This window comes from Hylobates moloch, unplaced genomic scaffold (assembly GCF_009828535.3).
Source record: "Hylobates moloch isolate HMO894 unplaced genomic scaffold, HMol_V3 SCAFFOLD_15, whole genome shotgun sequence".
In the NCBI taxonomy this organism is placed as follows: domain Eukaryota; kingdom Metazoa; phylum Chordata; class Mammalia; order Primates; family Hylobatidae; genus Hylobates; species Hylobates moloch.
This window is the reverse complement of record NW_026652290.1, coordinates 63,990,082-64,009,077: the sequence shown is the minus strand read 5'-3', so window position 1 is coordinate 64,009,077 and position 18,996 is coordinate 63,990,082. Positions and strand designations below refer to the sequence as shown.

Sequence of the window (18,996 nt, the reverse complement as noted above, 5' to 3'; positions counted from 1 at the left end):
TTTTGGAAGTGTTTGAGAAGGGCTGGTATTAGTTCTTCTTCTTTTTTTTGAGATGGAGGTCTTGCCCTGTTGCCCAGGCTGGAGTGCAGTGGCACTATCATAGCTCACTGCAGCCTTCACTGCCTGGGCTGAATTAATTCTGCCACCTTAGCCTCCCAAGTAGTTTGGACCACCGACATGCATCACCACACCCAGCTAATTTTTTATTTTTTGTAGAGACAGGTTATCCCTATGTTGCCCAGGCTGGTCTCGAACTCCTGCACTTAAGCAATCCTCCCACCTAAACCTCCCAAAGTGCTGGGATTACAGATGTGAGCCACCGTGTCTGGCCGTAGTTCTTTAAATGTTCGATAGCATTCAGCAGTGAAGCCGTCTGGTTCTGGTCTTTTCTTTGATGAGGGAATTTTTTTTTTGTTTTGTTTTTTGAGACTGAGTCTCAGTCTCTCACCAGGCTGGAGTGCAGTCACGCAATCTCGGCTCACAGCAACCTCTGTCTTCCAGGTTCAAGTGATTCTCTTGCCTCAGCCTCCTGAGTAGCTGGGACTACAGGCACATGCCACAATGCCCAGCTAATTTTTGTATTTTTAGTAGAGAGGGGGTTTCAACATATTGGCCAGGATGGTTTCGATCTCTTGACTCCGTGATCTGCCTGCCTCGGCCTCCCAATGTGCTGGGATTACTGATTCAATCTCCTTTTTTTTTCAAGGCTTAACATGTATTTTAACAAGTTGATGCTGCATTGCTGCTCCATTTCTCAGAAAAACTTCAAATTTAAAGTATCAGCAACAAATCAAACATAGTACATCAATTAAATATGCACAGCACAACTACTGCCTAAGATAGGCAAGGCTAAGAGCTGCTCTCAGACCTTCAGCATACAGCAACCCTGTTTCCAAGATTGTACTAGGCCTATCAAGGAAAGTTGTGAACAGCAACATCATAGACACAAAAGGGCCATTCCTGGTTGTCCTTATCCAAGAAAAAGATTGAGGCAAGTTAACACAAGATTTTTAAAAAAGATATACTGAAATGAAAGTCTCTAAGAGAAAATGTCTTCCTTAGGACATGAAGGGATAATATATCAGATATAAAAGAACTATACGTACATTGTTTGTGATCTCTGTGGACATTTGCCTGAATTCTCACCTGGGAATGAATGGAGCAGTGGGGCGAAGGTCATTGGAGGAGCTTGTGTTTTGTGGTGTATGTGGCAGTGTCTCTGGGGTTGGGGATTGTATGGATAAGAAAGCAAATGAAACAGGATGGAGAAAAAAAAACAATTAAGATTAATGGGTCTCTAACTGGATTCATTTCACTGTGGTTCCCCCAGGCCTTCAAGAGTCACATTTGAGACCTCAGTAATGCACCACAGAGAATTGATCAGTTAAACAATATACCACACAGAACTGATTTGTTAAATACCACTCCTCCCTTGCCCTCTTCCTCCAAAATACTCCCTAGAGTAGTACAGGTAGGGTAGACCTAACTATTGGGAGGAATCTCTTAACATTTTTCTAGGGTAGAATTCTGGCTAGTCCAAAAAGGGTCCTTTTAAAGGTTTTGAGAAACTACACACTGCAACTTTATTAGTATCAGCAACGTGTGTTTGGAGTAAATTCAGCTCCAGGAGTTGCACAGTTCAATGCAGGAGGAGTTCCGCCAATTGCCCCAATCCCTTCCACTGCAGCAGCTTGGCCAAAGCATTCCGTTGTTGGTGGGGTCAATCTAGCATCATAGGTTCAGGTTCTGGAGGAGCTGGGCTGCCAGCTGGCACAGAAGCAGGGGGCATGGTGCCTCCGTTATGCCTATTGCACCTCCCACAGCCATCTGGCCCATCTGTATCTCCTGCTGTCTCATATCAGAGAAGGTTCCAGTGAATCTTTCCTGCCATTACCAGTGCATCACTTCCTCCTAGTGCCTGCACTCCTCTCGCATGGGCTCCAGTTGCTGTCGTTTTTGCATCTCTTGGTTGTTCAGCTCTTCCATCCTCCACAGCTCTTCTTGGCACCTCATCAAATCTTGCCTCATTAGCATGACCTGGCATTGATGAAGGCGAGCAACCTCCATCTCCATCTCCAGCTTCTCATGAGCCTCCTTGATATTGCAGTCCACTTCGTCCTGCTGCTCCTTCTCCATCTCAATGAGTACCCTCCACTGCATGGCATACTTATATTCAAAAGCCATGCTGTGCACACTGGGGTGGCTGTTCTCACTCCTTGTGAAATTGCTGGTTCTTTACAACCAGCTTCTCTGGAAGTCCTTCTTTGTCACCTAATTAGCCTGTGGGCTACATAGTAACAGGATGAGGAAACTTGGTTAACAGGAAGAAGCCTTCACTGCATCTGTCCTGAGCTTTCTGAGCAACTGGCTGTCCTGAGAACTCAACAATGCCTTTCCCTGAAGGCCTTCCTTGATCATCCACAATGACTACAGCCCTCTCCACGTGGCCAAAGAAAAGCCTTCTTCCAAAAGTTTGTTAGGTTTCAGACTGTAAGGGATGCACTATGGCAGGCAGAGTGCGCACAGCTGCATACTGTCCAGACCCACTTTGGCAATCTCCACTAGGATTCGTGCTTCCAAGTGCATAAAGCCAAAGCCTTTATTCTTATGAAGACCTCACCTGCCTTCCCATATTTCTTTTTTGTCGTTGTTTTTCATTTTTTCATTTTTCCTTTTTGTTAATTTATTTAAATTCTCTTTCTGTGAAATTGCCTTCCCATATTTCTCATAGTTTCCTCATTTCCTCCTCAGTGATGTCAGAAGGAACACTGCCCACAAATATTTGGCTTCGTTTGGTGAAGGGCTTCTTTCCTGGTTTCCTTAAAATGCATCAGGTCAATAGTCAAGCCTTCATTTTGGCTGCTGGCCTTTTTCCCATTTGCAGGTATTGGCAGCAGCCATGGCTGCTGCTGTTGCTGGTGATGCTAATAATATTTCCCTAGAGTGTGGTTTTGCTCCAAGTTAAAAGTTTTACTGCTTCTCTACCTACTGGCCTCTCCTCAGAGTAACGGTGACCCTTATTTGCTTTTATTGGTCTGTTTAGATTTTCTGCTTATGATTCATTCTTGGTAGGTTGTATGCATCTGGAAATCTGTCCACTTCTAGGGTAATCCGATTTGTTGGCATATAATTGTTCCTCATAGTCTCTTTTGATCCTTTGTATTTCTGTGGTATCAAAAGATTTTTATTTTCTGCCTTCCTGACTTCTTTCCCACCTGTCTCCCTCCCTTCCTGAATAATTCAGGACAAAAGCCATTTGCTTGTTCTGTACAAAGTGCAGGAAGATGTTACCACAGGGGGCAGTGGTAGTGGCCTAGTGTAGGGCTGCAGTGTGGAGCCTGAGGAGAACGTCTGAGGGCAGCAGGGAGGGGACTGTGAATTGAGGCAGCAATAGATTGTTTATTTTTGAGGAGGACTGAGCCAAATTTCTTTTTTCTTTCTTTTGTATGTGTGTGTGTGTGTGTGTGTGTGTGCCAAAGATTTATTTGTTCATTTCTTGCATTTGAAGTACTCTTCAATGACATCCTTGGCCTGAGACTCCTTGCCATAGTTCTTAACTACTACACAACTTCAACCAACCACTTTACAGGGTTTCCCCTCTCTGTCAATTTTACAGAGGCCTACCCATTCCTCTAGTTTCTTGTCATCAACCTTAATTAGGTTGATTTGGTGTTCAGCACAAAGGGCCTCCGCCAACTTGACATACATAGGCTCATCACAGTTGGATGCAAGCACACACAGCACACAAAGATGGGCTTGGCACTTGTCTGAGGCTTTGGCAGCTTTGCAAATTTCACATGCTAGGCCATCATGGATGAGGGCAGTCTTCAGCACCTCCTGTAAAACAGTATTAATGTCCATTACACCTCCAGCAGCACTGCCTTCCTAGGCCATGGCAGTGGGTTACAAGTGAAGCCGAATCTTGAATGCACCCGAGACTCCACCTCTATACAACTCGGTGGCAGCAGGGAAAGAGCAGGAGCCAAATTTCTTATAGTCAGAGAAGAGAATTACAAATTTGGAAAGGGTGAAAACTAGAATAAGGTTGGAATTGGAAGTACTGGTATAAACTCTTACAGCTTTCAGTATGTGTAGATACAGAGATGTACAGGTGTGTGTGTATGAGTGGGGTGTGTGTGTGTGTGCATGCACATGCATTCATGTTTGTTCCCTAGCTTTGTTCCTCCATGAGAGGGCTTGGGAACAGCAATGGCACCAAACAATGAGCATACCTACTGCTCAGATCTTGGTTTCTAAATACGATTTTCTGCTAAAAGAGACCAGATCTTAGAGAAAAAGCCCCTTGCAGAGTTAGTGCAGAGGAAATACAAAGATGAGCATGGAATGTCTTTTTGTATTAGAAAGTAAGAACATGCTCCAAGAATGATGGGGACATACCAAAGGACACAGAAGCCAGCTTGAAGGGGCCACCACTGGCCAAATGAACAACTTACAACTTCTCAAATAAAATAAGCCACAAGTCCACATGATATAAATCAATGAATAAATTGGAGAGAAGGGAAAGCTCTACCTTTTAGGGTAATGCCAACCAACTAATGTAAATGGAATGATGGAATTAGAAAATCTGCATTTGGCAATCATTGTGGTACTGATTGATTCAGGTGAAAATCTTCAATGGATGCTAAAACTAGTGAGTGAAAGTTGGATGATCTCTCTACAAGATACTTATTAATTAAAAGGGGAAAAAAGAATAACCATAAAAGTGGAGAAGCCTAGTGATAATACCTAATCAATTGACCAAAGCCCCAACCAGCAACTGGACAAATCAAAACTGTGTGACACCTGATAAGATGCAAGAAGACAATCTCTTTTTTGTGGTGTTCTTGCCAAAAAGGTACAATCTGAATCTAATAAAAAGGAAACATCAGGCAAACCCAAAGAACCCTGTTCTTTGAGGAACAGTCTACAAAATAACTGACCTGAAGTATTCAAAAATGTTAAAGTAATTAAAGTCAAGAAAGACAAACTTTTAAGAGTGATGGAGACTAAAGGGACATAACGAAATGCAATGTGAGCACTTGACTATGAAGGACATTGATGGGACAACTGGCAACCTGAACGGGGTCCGTGGGTTAGATGGTAATATATCAGTGTTAATTTCCTGGTTTTGATCACTGTGTTGTGGTTAAGTAAAAGAATGTCCTTGTTTGTAGAAATTACACACTGAAGCCTTTAAGATCATGAGGCATCACTGGCTCCATGGTTCAGGGAAAAAGGTTCTTTGTGCTTTTCTTGCAACTTTTCCTGTAAGTTTAGAATTATTTCAAAATTAAAAAATTCAAAATAGAATCATAAAAGTAATATTTTTCGTAATAAACAAGGGTAGCCTTTGTTAAAAAATCAGAAAAGCTGATATCAAAGTTCATTCTCTTATGTGGACTTAAAAATCAAAGAATAATTAGCTCTAAAAGAAAAGATTTGCTAAGTAAGATGTTTTTCTCTTACAAAATGGAAATTTAACTTCTAAATTTACTTCACATAACTTGCAAATTTAACCGGTTATCTTACTTGGACATTTTTCATTTTACCAACTTTATTTTCTCTTGACTTTTCCAGGTATTCAGAGTTGATGTTTTTCCTAAAATAAACCACAGACTATATTTGGGACAAAGAGATACTAAGAAGTACAAAGCGCTCTTTCTCTAAGTGTTATGAAAAAGACTTTGAATTTAAATAAAGCTTACAAAGAAATCATAAAACTAATTTTAAAATGCTTTTATGTAGGCAAAAGGGAAACTACAGTACTCTCACTACTTAATATTCCCAGTTCTGCCTGAAACAAAGACATACATTAATTTTTAACAATCTTTGTCTCAAAATTCTAGGAACATTTGGAAGAAGTATTTAAAGCTAATGCTTACTCTTTGCTTGAAATTTTGTATAATCTCAGGAATAGAAATTTAAGAAATACAAGTCTTCTCATTTCAGTTTGCTAAGCACATTCTTCATTCTTACATATTACAGGTCCACTGGATTCAAAGCTAAGCCAAAAATACCACGCGAAAGACTGCCTCCTAAATTATTTAAATCTCTTTTGTAGCAAAATTTTCCCAGGAACTGAGGAACATCCACACAGAAATTCTTACCTTTTTATCAAAAGTTTGTTATCCTTTTCTCATTTTCTGGGCCTTTCAGTGCATTGGCATTGACAATAGTGAAAAAATTATTTGCTGTTATTCGCATATCAAACACATGGTTTCAACGTGGTATGAAACTATGTTGGTTCCAACGTGGCTGACTCCTTTGTGTCCATTAAAACCATTTTCCTCATATCTAAAGTGAATCTTGGTATCTGTGATTTATGTTTAATATAGAGATGGGAAACGGTGAGTAATCTAATACTAGTCAAGTCACATGTATTCTTAAAAAAAGCTCAAATAGTTGAATTAGGGTGATGGAAATTATACTCAAATCTGAAATTGTAATGAGGCTCCTTTCTGAAACTTAATGACCCATTCATTTTTTTTAGGTTTAGCTTAATGTTTTTCCTCTTCATAATACCAACTGAGGTTTAACTTACTAACAAATGGTAACTATATAAGATTGTATTAAATAGTCTTGGGCTATTTTTTGGTAAGCTCTTTGATTTGGTAACTACATTCCAAAAGTTAATTATCAGTTACATGAGTTTAAATGGCATCCATAGCTGCCCCTTCACACAAACTGGTGCTCAGTAATAGGGCTTATTAGAAAGACCCTAGAGACCAAGAAACTTCAGTTCTAGTCCTCAATATAGAAGTAGCTAACAATTTTGGATAAGTCATTTAACTTCTAGTCTTTGGTTTCCACATTTATAAAATGGAGACAATATCCTATCTACTTTAATAAGATATTATTAAAATGTTTATAATTGGATAATATATTGAAGCATTCTGAAATAATATCAGTTCATCTTTGTTTAGCAATCTCAATTTTTCAAATTCTTAACCCTGGGATTAAAGTTATTAAAGGCACTTGTTTCTCCTTATTTAAAAGATTTATGAAAGGCTCCTACCATGGCATGCCTTGGTTCCTACAGTTTTACTTTCCCTCCACAGGAAAAATATATTGACAATTTTAGATTGTCAAAATTCTTTCTTAATGAAAGTATTAATGAGAATTATTTCATTATTCATAGTTCAGTTAAGATTTATGACAAATCACAGCCAAAAGTACTTCATTGGTAATAGCTTGTTTGAGGCTTCCTGGGAAAAATAATAATGTCAGATTTGCATTTGCGATCTTAGAATATTATAGGATATTATGCTGCATAAATCTAGATATAACTTTTATATAGATAATTTAAAAAAATTAGAACATGATTTTAAAGGTGGTATATCTCTTGTGGAGGGAAATCTTGCTGAAATTACAGCTTCTTAGGTTAACAGAGAATGTGTCCTGTTTGTGCACCTCTCTAAATTAAAGAATTAAGGAGAATTATTTCATTATTCATAGTTTGGTTTGTGGGGGTGAAAGAGGGAATGAGAAAAATCCTAAGACATCCTTGGAACAATTTAACACAAAATATACACAAATATAGATCCTGAGATGTTACAACAAATTAACAATTATATAGATCAACATGATCCAAATGGTTTCCAAGACACCGTTATGGTGGGTAAACAGCCATTTTACGGCATGTGCTCCATGGATGTCCACATCATGCCAGGAAAACCATACTCTTTGTCTCCAAATTTGAAAGCTAGTCATCCAGAGCAGGTGGCCAGTCAACATCTACAGACTAGAAGGGAGAAAAGAAGTCATTAAAACAGATATTACTGTTGTGGTAAGCATTTGCTGGTAATGCTGTATAAATTTAATAGTTTTAATATAATGCAACAGAAGAAATTGCGTTTGAAGAAAAGAACTATTGAATACCATAAATTAACCCTCAAGTCTGTTCTAGGGATTCTTGGGCCCGAGGTCTTCTGAATTAATTGAGTAGCAGTATTTGGCTACTCAGTTGGTTATTAACTGTGCTTTTTGACTGATAAGAGAATACATTTAAATTTTTTAAATGGTATTTATGGGGCCAGGTGTGGTGGCTCACACTTTTAATCCCAGCACTTTGGGAGGCCGATCAATTATATAGATCAACATGATCAAGGTGGGCAGATCACTCAAGGTCAAGAGTTCAAGACCAGCCTGGCCAACATGGCAAAACCCCATCTCCACTAAAAATACAAAATTTAGCCGAGCATGGTGGCACATGCCTGTAGTCCTAGCTACTCGGGAAGCTGAGGCAGGAGAACGGCTTGAGCCCAGGAGGCAGAGGTTGCAGTGAGCCGAAATCACGCCACAGCACTCCAGCCTGGGCGACAGAATGAGACTCTATCTTAAAAAAAAAAAAGGGGTATTTATGGGTAAAAGTAACAAACAAATTCAAGTGACCACCAATTTTCCTTCAGAAGTCACAGAAATTTTTATTCTTCTGATCATTTTTATTCTCTCATCTTGCATTTAACAAATATTCAAGTAGTCTATAAGCCTATAGTCTTGTTGTAACACAGCAACAAAATGTGAAATAAATGATTATGAAAGATGACCTGGAACTAGAAAAGGATTAAGGATCTTTGTGCTTCAGTTCTGTAGAATTTCTGTTTCTTTAAAATCCAGTTCATCTATCTCTACTTACCTTTATTTTGTTATTCTAGGACAAAACCTTGATCTTTGAGTCAGAATGAAATTACAGTAAACAGACTATTTGTCTCCACATAAATACATACCAGGTCTATCAAAGGCTAGGGGATCTACTTTAAGAGAAAGTTAAAAAAAAAAAAAACCCACTGTATCTGTGGCTTTTATTGACATTTAAAGTTTAAAACGTAAAATTATTTACTGAAAATTTTTTCATTAATCCATGAGTCACTTCACGTACTGGCTTCAAAAAAATTTATTAGAAAAGCCTAAATAGCTATGTGTACAAATCTCAAGAAGGTATTTTGGTTCTGTTTCAGAATATAGCCATATACCAAACACCCAAATGTAAATTAATGAGTGTTTTCTCAAGCTGAAAATAAAACATGACTGATCACAATCGCATGTGTGTGTGTGTGTGTGTGTGTGTGTGTGTGTGTGTGTGTGGAGGGGAGGCAGGTTGTAGTGCTTAAAAAGCTCCACAAGTGATTCCAGTGGGCAGTCAGTATTGAGAAACACTGGCCTGTGAGTCTTTGATACTCCTAACTGTTCTGAGAATTAAGGTAAAAAAAGATTAATGCAAGCCTGGGCAACACGGTGAGACCCCATCTCAACAACAACAACAACAACAAAAGCCAGGCATAGTGGTTCATGCCTGTGGTCCCAGCTACTCGGGAGACTGAGGCAGGAGGATCGCTTGAGCCCGGGAGGTCAGGGTTGCAGTGAGCTGTGATCGCACCACTGCATTCCAGCCTGGGTGACAGTGCAAGACCCTGTCTCAAAAAAAAAAAAAAAAAAAAAAAAAAGATGAATGGAGTAGAGATTTTCTTTAACAGAAAGTTGTCTTCCTCCAAATGATAGTTTCACTAAAGAGGCTCCCTGCAACCTTGAGGGCATGATCACTGGCTGTACTGCAGGAGCTAATCTAATCCCAGAGCACTTGAGAGAATTGCTGGTAAGGAAATAATACTCCAGTGATCATTTGATTACCATAGATGTTTTCACACTGGGCAACTATGCCCACTTCTTTCTATAACTTTGATATTATTCCCAAGTACAAATCCCCAAGTCCTAAGATTCTGGGGAGAGTAGGGGGGGAGGTACTCTATTCCTAGTCAGATTGTCATGAAGAAACACCACTTGTGACTCAACACCTATTGATACTCAAATGAAAAATTTATGGAGACTTGCCCGACAGAACCATTCTTACAATTACTTTAGAATTTAACCTTGTTTCAATTCAGACTGTAAGAGCAGAGAACTTGGACCACATCACAGGGGTCCTTATAGAACTGCTTTTATGAAGAACCATTGGCTCACCTCACTTTCTACCCTTGTGAATCCATGTTTCTGAATACGCTGCTTTAAAGTCTTTATAAAACACAACAGGTATGGAAATGAGTATTTCCTTGCTTGGTTTAAGGGTTTAGATTTGATACTACATGTAAAGCATAGTTAATAAATTAGCTATATATTTGCAAGGAACATAAATGAGACCTCATATTTAAAAAAAAATATCCGAAGACAGTCCCTCCCTTCAATAAAATGTTACTGTGAGATTTTCACCATTCTCAAATACCTATGGAGGTGGGTGGTACTAAAATGGCTTAATGCCAAAGAGCATAACTTTGGTTGAATTCAATTTGCCAATGTGCATTCCACAATAAAATGGTTTACCTCAACATCCAGCTCAAGAATGTCTGCAGTCACATTCATCAGGGACCCAATGTTTGGCTTGGTTCTCCCGAAGTCTCCATGTACAAACTCTTTAATGTAGCTGGGGTTTGTTTAAGGAAAGAATGAAGACAGCATGCTGTACCAACTATTTGGTAAGATTTGACAGGCAAAAATAATAAGAGCAGAAATGTTACAAAATAAAGGTTATTTCTGAGCTCTGACTTGTATGTATTAAAAAATAAGCTTTGGCAAGGTGGTCCCTAGTAGCCTGGCAGCCAACATCAGAGCCTGGGAAATGTGTTTACATCAAACTTACCAAAAATCATTACTTTCTTTTTTCTTTATAGCTCATCTCCAAGTGCCAAGGTTTGGATGTGGATTTTAAAAATTAGCTATATAGCTCAATGCTTTTATTAAAAAACAACTTTGCCACAATTTCTATGTTATCATCTTGTTAGTCCCATTTTTTAGTAATGGCAACTGTCACATGCCAGATGGTAGGTTTCCACAGAGCCACACACAGTGATCTTAATGATGGCAATTCCTTGTAACATGACCCAGAGGCAATAGGATGGAAGGAATAATGAGACTATTAGTTTAGTCTTAATGATGGCTCTTCGGAAGAATTACCAAAGACCTAACATGGTTAGCAAAAGAACTAAGTTAATTCTCTCTCTCTTTTTTAAAGGGGCAACTTTGTATTTCCCTCAAAATTGTATTTCAAATTTTGAAATCAATAACTAATTCTAGAAGTTGTTTTTAAGATTAACATTCCTTACATAGGACTGTACTGCAGCTTTGACAATATTTATCTAAAAGATTTGTTTTTGCCAGAATTCAGTAAAAATGCAGCATTATGTTTTGTTCTACAAACAAGCATTTAGTAGAAAATATTTAATGGAACTTGAATAGAGAAATAAATTTGTTTCCAGATGATGAAAAATCTATATTATAATACGCTGATATTATGTCCTCACTTTCTGAACGTTTTACTCACTCTACCTTTGCCAAATGTTTTGACTAAAGCGTAAGACATATAATTATCTAGTAACTGTGTTTTTTGATAAACTCACAACTACCCAACAATTGTTATCCATTTTCTCTCATTTTCTTTAAAGAATCCCCTTCTGCATAGCAATGATGAGGAGAGAAAACCAAATAGCCCCAGAATAACCAGTTAAAACGTACAGAGAGGTTCTTATTCCTAACCAGAGGGACAAGGTTTAAGTCAAATGAGCTAGCTCACTGCACTGATCAAGGTAAATATATAAGGTATATGTAAATTAAATTTATTAAGTGAAAAATTCATATACTTCTGTGTATAACCATGTGGTATCTAAAGCTTTATCACATAGTCTTTCTTGGCTAATACCTTAAGTACATGTACATGGCTGGTTCTAAAAATGTCTTAATAGGATTGAAAAGACATCAAATTTTACAAAAGACATTTCTCCTTGGCCCACCAGAACTAAAGGCCAGGATTAGGTAAGAAGACTTTTAAAAATATATACATGATTTGAAATTCCATCCATGATAGGCAAATATGCTCCAAACAACAAAGATACAAAGATCTGTCCACTGGAGTCTAAACTGATCACCCTTTGATCCAAATTACAAAATTTAGAAGATTTTAAGAGTAGATAACCTATACTTGGCTTAGCTGAGTAAATCCAGGTCCTGGGGTGGGGCAGGGGAAGAAGTGAACGCAGGCTGGTGGGGAAGGACAGGCAGACTAGTTACAGCAATATAGTAAGAATGCTATTTGGTGATTAAAACCTGCTTTTTTTCCATATATATATCTAGTGTGTGTGTGTAATATATATATATACACACACACACATACAATAGTACATCATTAGTTCTATACCAGTTAGAAGGTAGTTTGTCACTTCATGCTATTGGATCACAGAATAATATAAAACCAAGAAACAAACAAAAACTAGGAAGACCTTCAAAAAGTAAACTAAAGCTAAGCCTATTGGAGCTCCCTGATATATTTTAATCAGCGACTCAGTTCTGATACAAAAATTATACAAGTCAGGTTAGATTATGAACAAATTATCAGCCTTGGACTATAGATATTTTAACTCTGAATCTCAACCTTTCTGTAACACAGTCAAAGCTCTTTGCAGTCTGAAAATGGTGCTAACTAATGATATGTCATCTGAATCGTTTTGTCTTTGTTTTTTTTCACAAGGCATGTAGAGAAAGATATTCTCTGCTGTACTAGGCCAGTGGCCAAGTAAAGATCATGATGTAAAGTAGTGCTATTCCCATCTACTAACTGTGTTTAATCATCTGAGGCAAATACTTGAAATGTTGAAAAGACCCAAATATGGTCATAAATACGTGACTTGCAAAAAATGTCAAGACAGCAAATGAATCCATCAAAAGTATTTTCTGAGTACTATGTGCTCAGCATTGCGTAAGACACTGCAATAATATATATATATATATACACACACACACATAACTTTAAAGCTGACATTGAACTGACTGCTACCTCAGGGTTTAGAATCATTTTGAAAAACAAATTTAGGCCAGGCGCGGTGGCTCACGCCTGTAATCACAGCACTTTGGGAGGCCGAAGTGGGCAGATCATGAGGTCAGGAGATAGAGACCATCCTGGCTAACACGGTGAAACCCCGTCTTTACTAAAAATACAAAAAATTAGCCAGGCGTGGTGGCAGGCGCCTGTAGTCCCAGCTACTTGGGAGGCTGAGGCAGGAGAATGGCGTGAACCCAGGAGGCGGAGCTTGCAGTGCGCCGAGATCGCGCCAGTGCACTCCAGCCTGGGCGACAGAGCGAGACTCTGCCTCAAAAAAAAAAAAAAAAAAAAAAATTTAGTGGGAAAAAACCACATCCAACAAACAAACAAACAAAAATATTCTTCTTTAGCATAATCCTTTCCCAAATCCCTCCCAGACCAAGCTGACCCAGTTTTCTAGAAGACCATGAACTTTTCCGACAGGGTTCTGGTTCGATGGCAGCAGTGCAGCAGGTGGAAGGATACGTGCCGGCCTGAGTTTTCAAGAGGAGGCGGAAGTGATGCTCATCCACATACTGTGTCTCCATGGAGTGAATGACGCGAGCTCGCACAGCCAGGGGCCTTCGGTGAAGGACGCGCAAAGGTGTTTTCTGGTCGATCTTTAAGTCCTAGGGGAGAATATGACACACAGTCCCGGAGTCAGAGCTTTGCCACCCAGTGAAGCCTGTCTTAGCCCTTCCCTCACCATCCACAGCTCACCACAGATGTTTCCTTTAGAGAACTCCACCTATCATGGGGTGGACACTAATGGTAAAATGAATTGTGTCCCCTTAGGTTCAAACTCTGTGGGACTTCTCATAACCCAGTCTATCATTACTCATTTTCTGGGCCCCAGTAACCTTGCCATTTAAAGAGGGCTTTGAAGTAAATAGGTCTCTTTTACTCTCATATTTAACAAATTGGTGAAGGCCCTGGAGTTCTGGCCTGCCCTTTAGGTTAATCGGGTTGCCCTAAAGGACAAGGCCTTTCTTTACCTTTGTTTTCTAACCCAACAGAGCGACCTAAGAGTGGGGATTTCAGGCTGGGGTGAGCAATGGCTGGTTGCAGAAGGTGGGACATCAGCATCGCCTGGGTGTATGGCAGTTTGCGTTTGTTTGTTTGAGACAAGGTCTCGCTCTGTTGCCCGGGCTTGAGTGCAGGGGCGCCATCTCGGCTCACTTGCAACCTCCGAATCCTGGGTTCAAGCGATTCTCCTGCCTCAGCCTCCAGAGTAGCCAGAATTATAGGCACACGCCGCCATGCCCGGCTAATTTTTGTATTTTTTTGATAGAGATGCAGTTTCACCATATCGGCCAAGCTAATCTCCAACTCCTGACCTCAGATGATCTGCCCTCCTCAGCCTCCAAAGTGCTGGGATTACAGGTGTGTGCCACCGCGCCCCACCGAGTTTGCGTGTTTTAGGGAGAACCACATACCTACTGTCAGGGGTAAGTTGTTTTGGGGTTTTTTGGTGAAGGAAAAGGGTTATACAAAAGGATATGTCTGGAAAAGTTATTAATACATCTTGTTTAGGGTGACATTTCAATATAATAATTACAAATCGATGTGCATAATAAACCGGGACTTTTCAATGTTTGTTAGCCCAGCTTGCAACTAATAATACCGCATGTCTTTTTACATTTCAGATTTTTTAGGGACACAGCCTTGTTTTTCTCACAATTCGTTCAAGTCAGAGATTTTCTTTTATGTCACAAGATAAAAATTAAGAAATAGAGGTTAATGCTGTAAAAGGTCAACTAATTCCAGGTTTTAAAAATTGGGCATAATCAGAAATTGAGATTCATAAGAACTGAATCCTCTGCATTTTCTTGTCGGAACAGCTCTTCCTAATTTCCACGGTTCTTGAGTGCCAGAAGGCCTGCTAAGAAAGAAAGGTTTCTGTCTGCTCTCTCCTCTATCAAGTTCTCCACCAAGAAAAAAAGAGCAAGTTCTGACAAAGACCACATTTGAAAGGGTGTGACTGCTTTTACCAAAGTGGTGAGTCAACGGCTCCTCCTAACTCTGTGGTTTTTATGACTCTTTGATTTTATTATAGAAACACTTTGTCCTGATGAGATAAGCTGTCTCCATAAGATCTGATTTTTCTCTGGTCAAAGAGACAAAAAAAAAGAAAATACATAAATAAAGGACAAGGCTGAACTGTGAAGGAATCTATAAAGACATGGCTTCCACTTTAGAGAAACAGCGGGCCTTTAAATTAACAGCTGTCTATCAAGTCCTCTCCCCTGCTTCCTTCACCTTTAGAGTTATTCCCAGTACTTTGACCATGAGACAGTTGGTCAGTGGAAATACCACGAGCCGCATGTCTTTTTTGGTTTGTTTGTTTTTAGTTGAAAAAGGAAACCACTTCATTTATTCTAACATTGCACTCTACTGCTCCCATACTGCTGAGCTTTCAGAAACACACAAACACACACATATGCTTGGTTTTTTTTTTTGTTTTTTAGAAATAAGTTGCTCCTGAAGAGGGGATAAGTAGTAAATTTGAAATGACTTTTTCTCAGAATGGAGAATTTAGTCAGTTTTTATAATTTTTATGCCAACTGGAATATTTGAAAACTAAAAACATTATTTGAAATCGACTAGTTGCATCAGTCTACTTAGGCTATGGACCATTAAAAAAGACTCTTTCACCACTTAGTCTGTACCTATGAAAATCATCTTTCAGTCCAGGCTGGAGTGCAGTGGTGCAATGATGGCTCACTGTGGCCTCAACCTCCTGGGCTCAAGCAATCCTCCTGCCTTGGCTTCCCAAAGTGTTGGGATTACAGGCATGAGCCACTGCACCTGGCCTCAGCATTATTTCTGAATTATCTCTATGGCTACCCTCAAACTATGAACCTATTTTTTTAATGAGTTTATTTTTCCCACGGCATTCTCAATGACTTGTACAACCCATGTGAAAGGCATAAAGAAATTTAAAAATTCATTTTGCAATCTTAAAGATATCTGTCTATATTATAACCACCATCCAAAGAACCTTATATAGTATGGCCAAAAACCAAAGGGTCTTAGCTATAGAATCACAGATCTAAGAACTGGAGAGGCCACTGGAGATCTAGTCCATCTCCTCATTTTATAAATGACTTTCTTTAAGCAGGTGAATGATTTGTGTGTTTTTACCAAAATATTCATACTATAAACATTATTCTGCACTTTGCTTTTTTTCTCATGTCATAAGTGCTCCTATGAGTCATGGATATAGACATACCTCCATCTTTTTTCCTAGCATTTTTAGGTACATATGTACATACTAATATGTAAATTAAACAGGGTCATATGCTGGGTTTTGTTTTTGCTTTTGTTTTGAGACAGAGTCTCACTCTGTCCCCCAGGCTGGAGTGCTGTGGCGCGATCTCAGCTCACTGCAACCTCTGACCTCTGGGTTCAAGCTATTCTCATGCCTCATCCTCCCAAGTAGCTGGGACTACAGGCATGTGCCACCACACCCAGCTAATTTTTTGTATTTTCAGTAGAGATGGGGTTTCACCATGTAGGCCAGGCTGGTCTCAAACTCCTGGCCTCAAGTGATCCACCCACCTCAGCCTCCTAAAGTGCTGGGATTACAGGTGTAAGCCACCATGCCCGGCCTGATTTCATTTTTTTTAATAGCTGTATAATATCCCAATTTACTCTACCATTTCCTTATTGAGGGATGCTGATTTTGTTCCCAGTCTTTTTGTTGTTGATTTTGCCACTTAAAGCCCTTAAACACCGTGTACATATTCTTATGCACTGGAGTTTTATTTCTACAGGACAGTTCAGTATATTTTAAATTTTTGCAGTCATTACCATGTTGTTTTTGAAAAAGGCTGAAACACTACATTTCTACTGAGAACTCTCCTCCACTCCAACCCACTGATAGGTATTATTAGTCTAAGGGGAATAAAGTGATGTCTTATCGTTACATCAACCTTTTCAAATGATTCTTGGCCACTGTTCTTTTTGCAGCTAACTGGTTCATATCCTTTGTCTATTTTTATTTGTTGTGTGTTCATATTTTTCATGATAAGTATAAATCCTATTCGTAGAATCTTTTGCCATACAATTTGTTTTCTACATAATCCTCTGTATGTGTATACATATACATATATATGCGTTTGTGTGTGCTTAAATCAGCAGTCCCCAACCTTTTTGGCATGAGGGACCAGTTTCTGGGAAGACAATTTTTCCATGAACCGAGGAAGGAGGGGATGGTTTTGGGATGATTCAAGCTCATTACATTTATTGTGCACTTTATTTCTATCATTATTACATTGTAATACACAATGAAATAATTTTACAGCTCACCATAATGTAGATTCAGTGGGAGCCCGAGCTTGTTTTCCTGCAACTAGAGGGTCCAATCTGGGGATGATGGGAGACCCAGTGACGGATCATCAGGCATTAGATTTTCATAAGGAGCATGCAACCTAGATCCCTCGCATGTGTCATTTCCAATAGGGTTCACGCTTTTATAAGAATCTAATGCCATCGCTGATGGAACAGAAGACAGAGCTCAGGTGGTAATGTGAGTGATGGGGAGCAGCTGTAAATATAGATGAAGCTTTGCTCTCTCATCCGCTGCTCATTTTCTGCTGTGTGGCTAGATTCCTAACAGGTCACCAGCTGGTACTACCAGGGGGTTGGGAACCCCTGGCTTAAATCAAAACATATCATCCTCTATAGAGTCTATACTTTTATTTTTTTCCTTAGCACTTACCAGAAACCTTTTCCTGTGTCAATAAATATTTATCTACAACATAATTTTCAATGGCTGAATAGTAGTAGTCCATTATACAGATAAGCCATTAATATTAAACCAGCTCCTTCTAGTAGGTCATCTAGGTTGTTGCAAAATATTGCCTATTTAAACAATGTGGTAACTATATGCATCTCTGTGCCCATGTATGCTCATTCCTTGCATTTGAAAGTAAACTATTTTTGGCCGGGCACGGTGGCTCATGCCTGTAGTCCCAGCACTTTGGGAGGCTGGGGCAGGTGGATGACAAGGTCAGGAGCTCGAGACCAGCCAGGCCAACATGGCAAAACCCCGTCTCTACTAAAAATACAAAAATTAACCAGGTGTGGTGGTGGGTGCCTATAATCCCAGCTACTCAGGAGACTGAGGCAGGAGAATCGCTTGAACCCAGGAGGCAGAGGTTGCAGTTAGCTGAGATTGTGCCATTGCACTCCAGCCTGGGCAACAAGAGCAAGACTCTGTCTCAAAAAGAAAAAAAAAGAAAAAAGAAAGTAAACTATTTTTATAAGAAGAGGTGGGGGCAGGTGGGAAGAAGTATGCACGTGAACAGGCACTCTACCATGACATGCTCAGGTATAGGAAAACGTCACATGTGGCAAAATGCATGTGCTTTACATACATTGTCATATGTTTTATTCATGTACTTAACCTCTGCATCAGTTCTATTAGATAAGTGCTATTTTATATTTATTTTTCACAAATGACCAAAGATAATAATGGCATTGCCAAGGGTTTCCTATGTGCCAGGTACTGTTCTAAGTGCTTTATCTAATTAAACTCATTTAATTATTTTAACTAATTTTGTAGATGAATAAATTGAAGCAGAAAGAGGTTAAGTAACTTGTCCAAAGTCACACAGCTCAGAAATGCAGATCCAGGATTTGCACCCAGGCAAACTGTCTTCAGAGTGGGGCTCTTCCCCACTGGCCACGCTGTGTGACTTGCTAGTAATAAATTAGAAGACAATGGGATCTTTGATAGGCAACAGAAAAATGAAATAAAAAGAATAAGAACACTTAAACTACCTTTATGTCATTTAGGAATTCAATGTCTTTCTTCTGTATTGCTTTATTTGTCCAAATTAAGGCACTGTAGGTCTTTGTCTTTTCTTCTTCACCTTCTTTCATATGTCCTATTGCCTCTCTAAACAAAAACAATTTTTAAAAGTTTGTCTGAATAAATAAAATACAAACAAACCTTGCCCCAAATTAGCCTTTCTTTAAAAACAGTTCCGATGAGATATAATTTACATATAATTTCCCAGTTTTAACTGTACAATTCAATGATTTTTAGTATGTTTTCAGGGTTGCACAGCTATTACCACAATCTAGTTTTAGAATACTTTCATCACCCTGAAAAAGAAACTTTGTACCCATTAGTGTCACTTCCCATT

General features: G+C 39.1%; 2 protein-coding genes and 2 pseudogenes across 4 annotated transcripts in view; 1 reads left to right on the top strand and 3 right to left on the bottom strand.

Moving 5' to 3' along the window:
• Window positions 1-1,592: 1,592 nt before the first annotated feature.
• Window positions 1,593-2,981, bottom strand: LOC116484257 (non-POU domain-containing octamer-binding protein-like; annotated as a pseudogene).
• A 279-nt stretch (window positions 2,982-3,260) lies between these two features.
• On the bottom strand, window positions 3,261-3,894 carry LOC116484003 (small ribosomal subunit protein eS12-like; annotated as a pseudogene).
• Window positions 3,895-5,721: 1,827 nt separating this feature from the next.
• Window positions 5,722-18,996, bottom strand: part of PUS10 (pseudouridine synthase 10) — a 68,111-nt gene continuing 54,836 nt past the window's right edge. For both annotated transcript variants that reach the window (XM_032178582.2, XM_032178583.2), the window contains exons 15-18: window positions 18,629-18,746; window positions 13,328-13,470; window positions 10,315-10,414; window positions 5,722-7,741 (exon numbers count right to left, since the gene is read on the bottom strand). In XM_032178582.2, the coding sequence (XP_032034473.1) occupies window positions 7,703-7,741; window positions 10,315-10,414; window positions 13,328-13,470; window positions 18,629-18,746 (400 nt within the window). In that variant the 3' untranslated portion in view covers window positions 5,722-7,702. The remainder of the gene's footprint in view (window positions 7,742-10,314; window positions 10,415-13,327; window positions 13,471-18,628; window positions 18,747-18,996) is intronic.
• Window positions 13,359-18,996, top strand: part of PEX13 (peroxisomal biogenesis factor 13) — an 89,734-nt gene continuing 84,096 nt past the window's right edge. The window contains exons 1-3 of one of the 2 annotated variants that reach the window (XM_058428775.1): window positions 13,359-13,445; window positions 14,133-14,224; window positions 14,683-14,839. The gene's annotated coding sequence lies outside the window, so the exon portion shown is untranslated. Of the gene's footprint in view, window positions 13,446-14,132; window positions 14,290-14,682; window positions 14,840-18,996 lie in introns of both variants that reach the window. The other variant, XM_058428774.1, reaches the window with a different exon arrangement.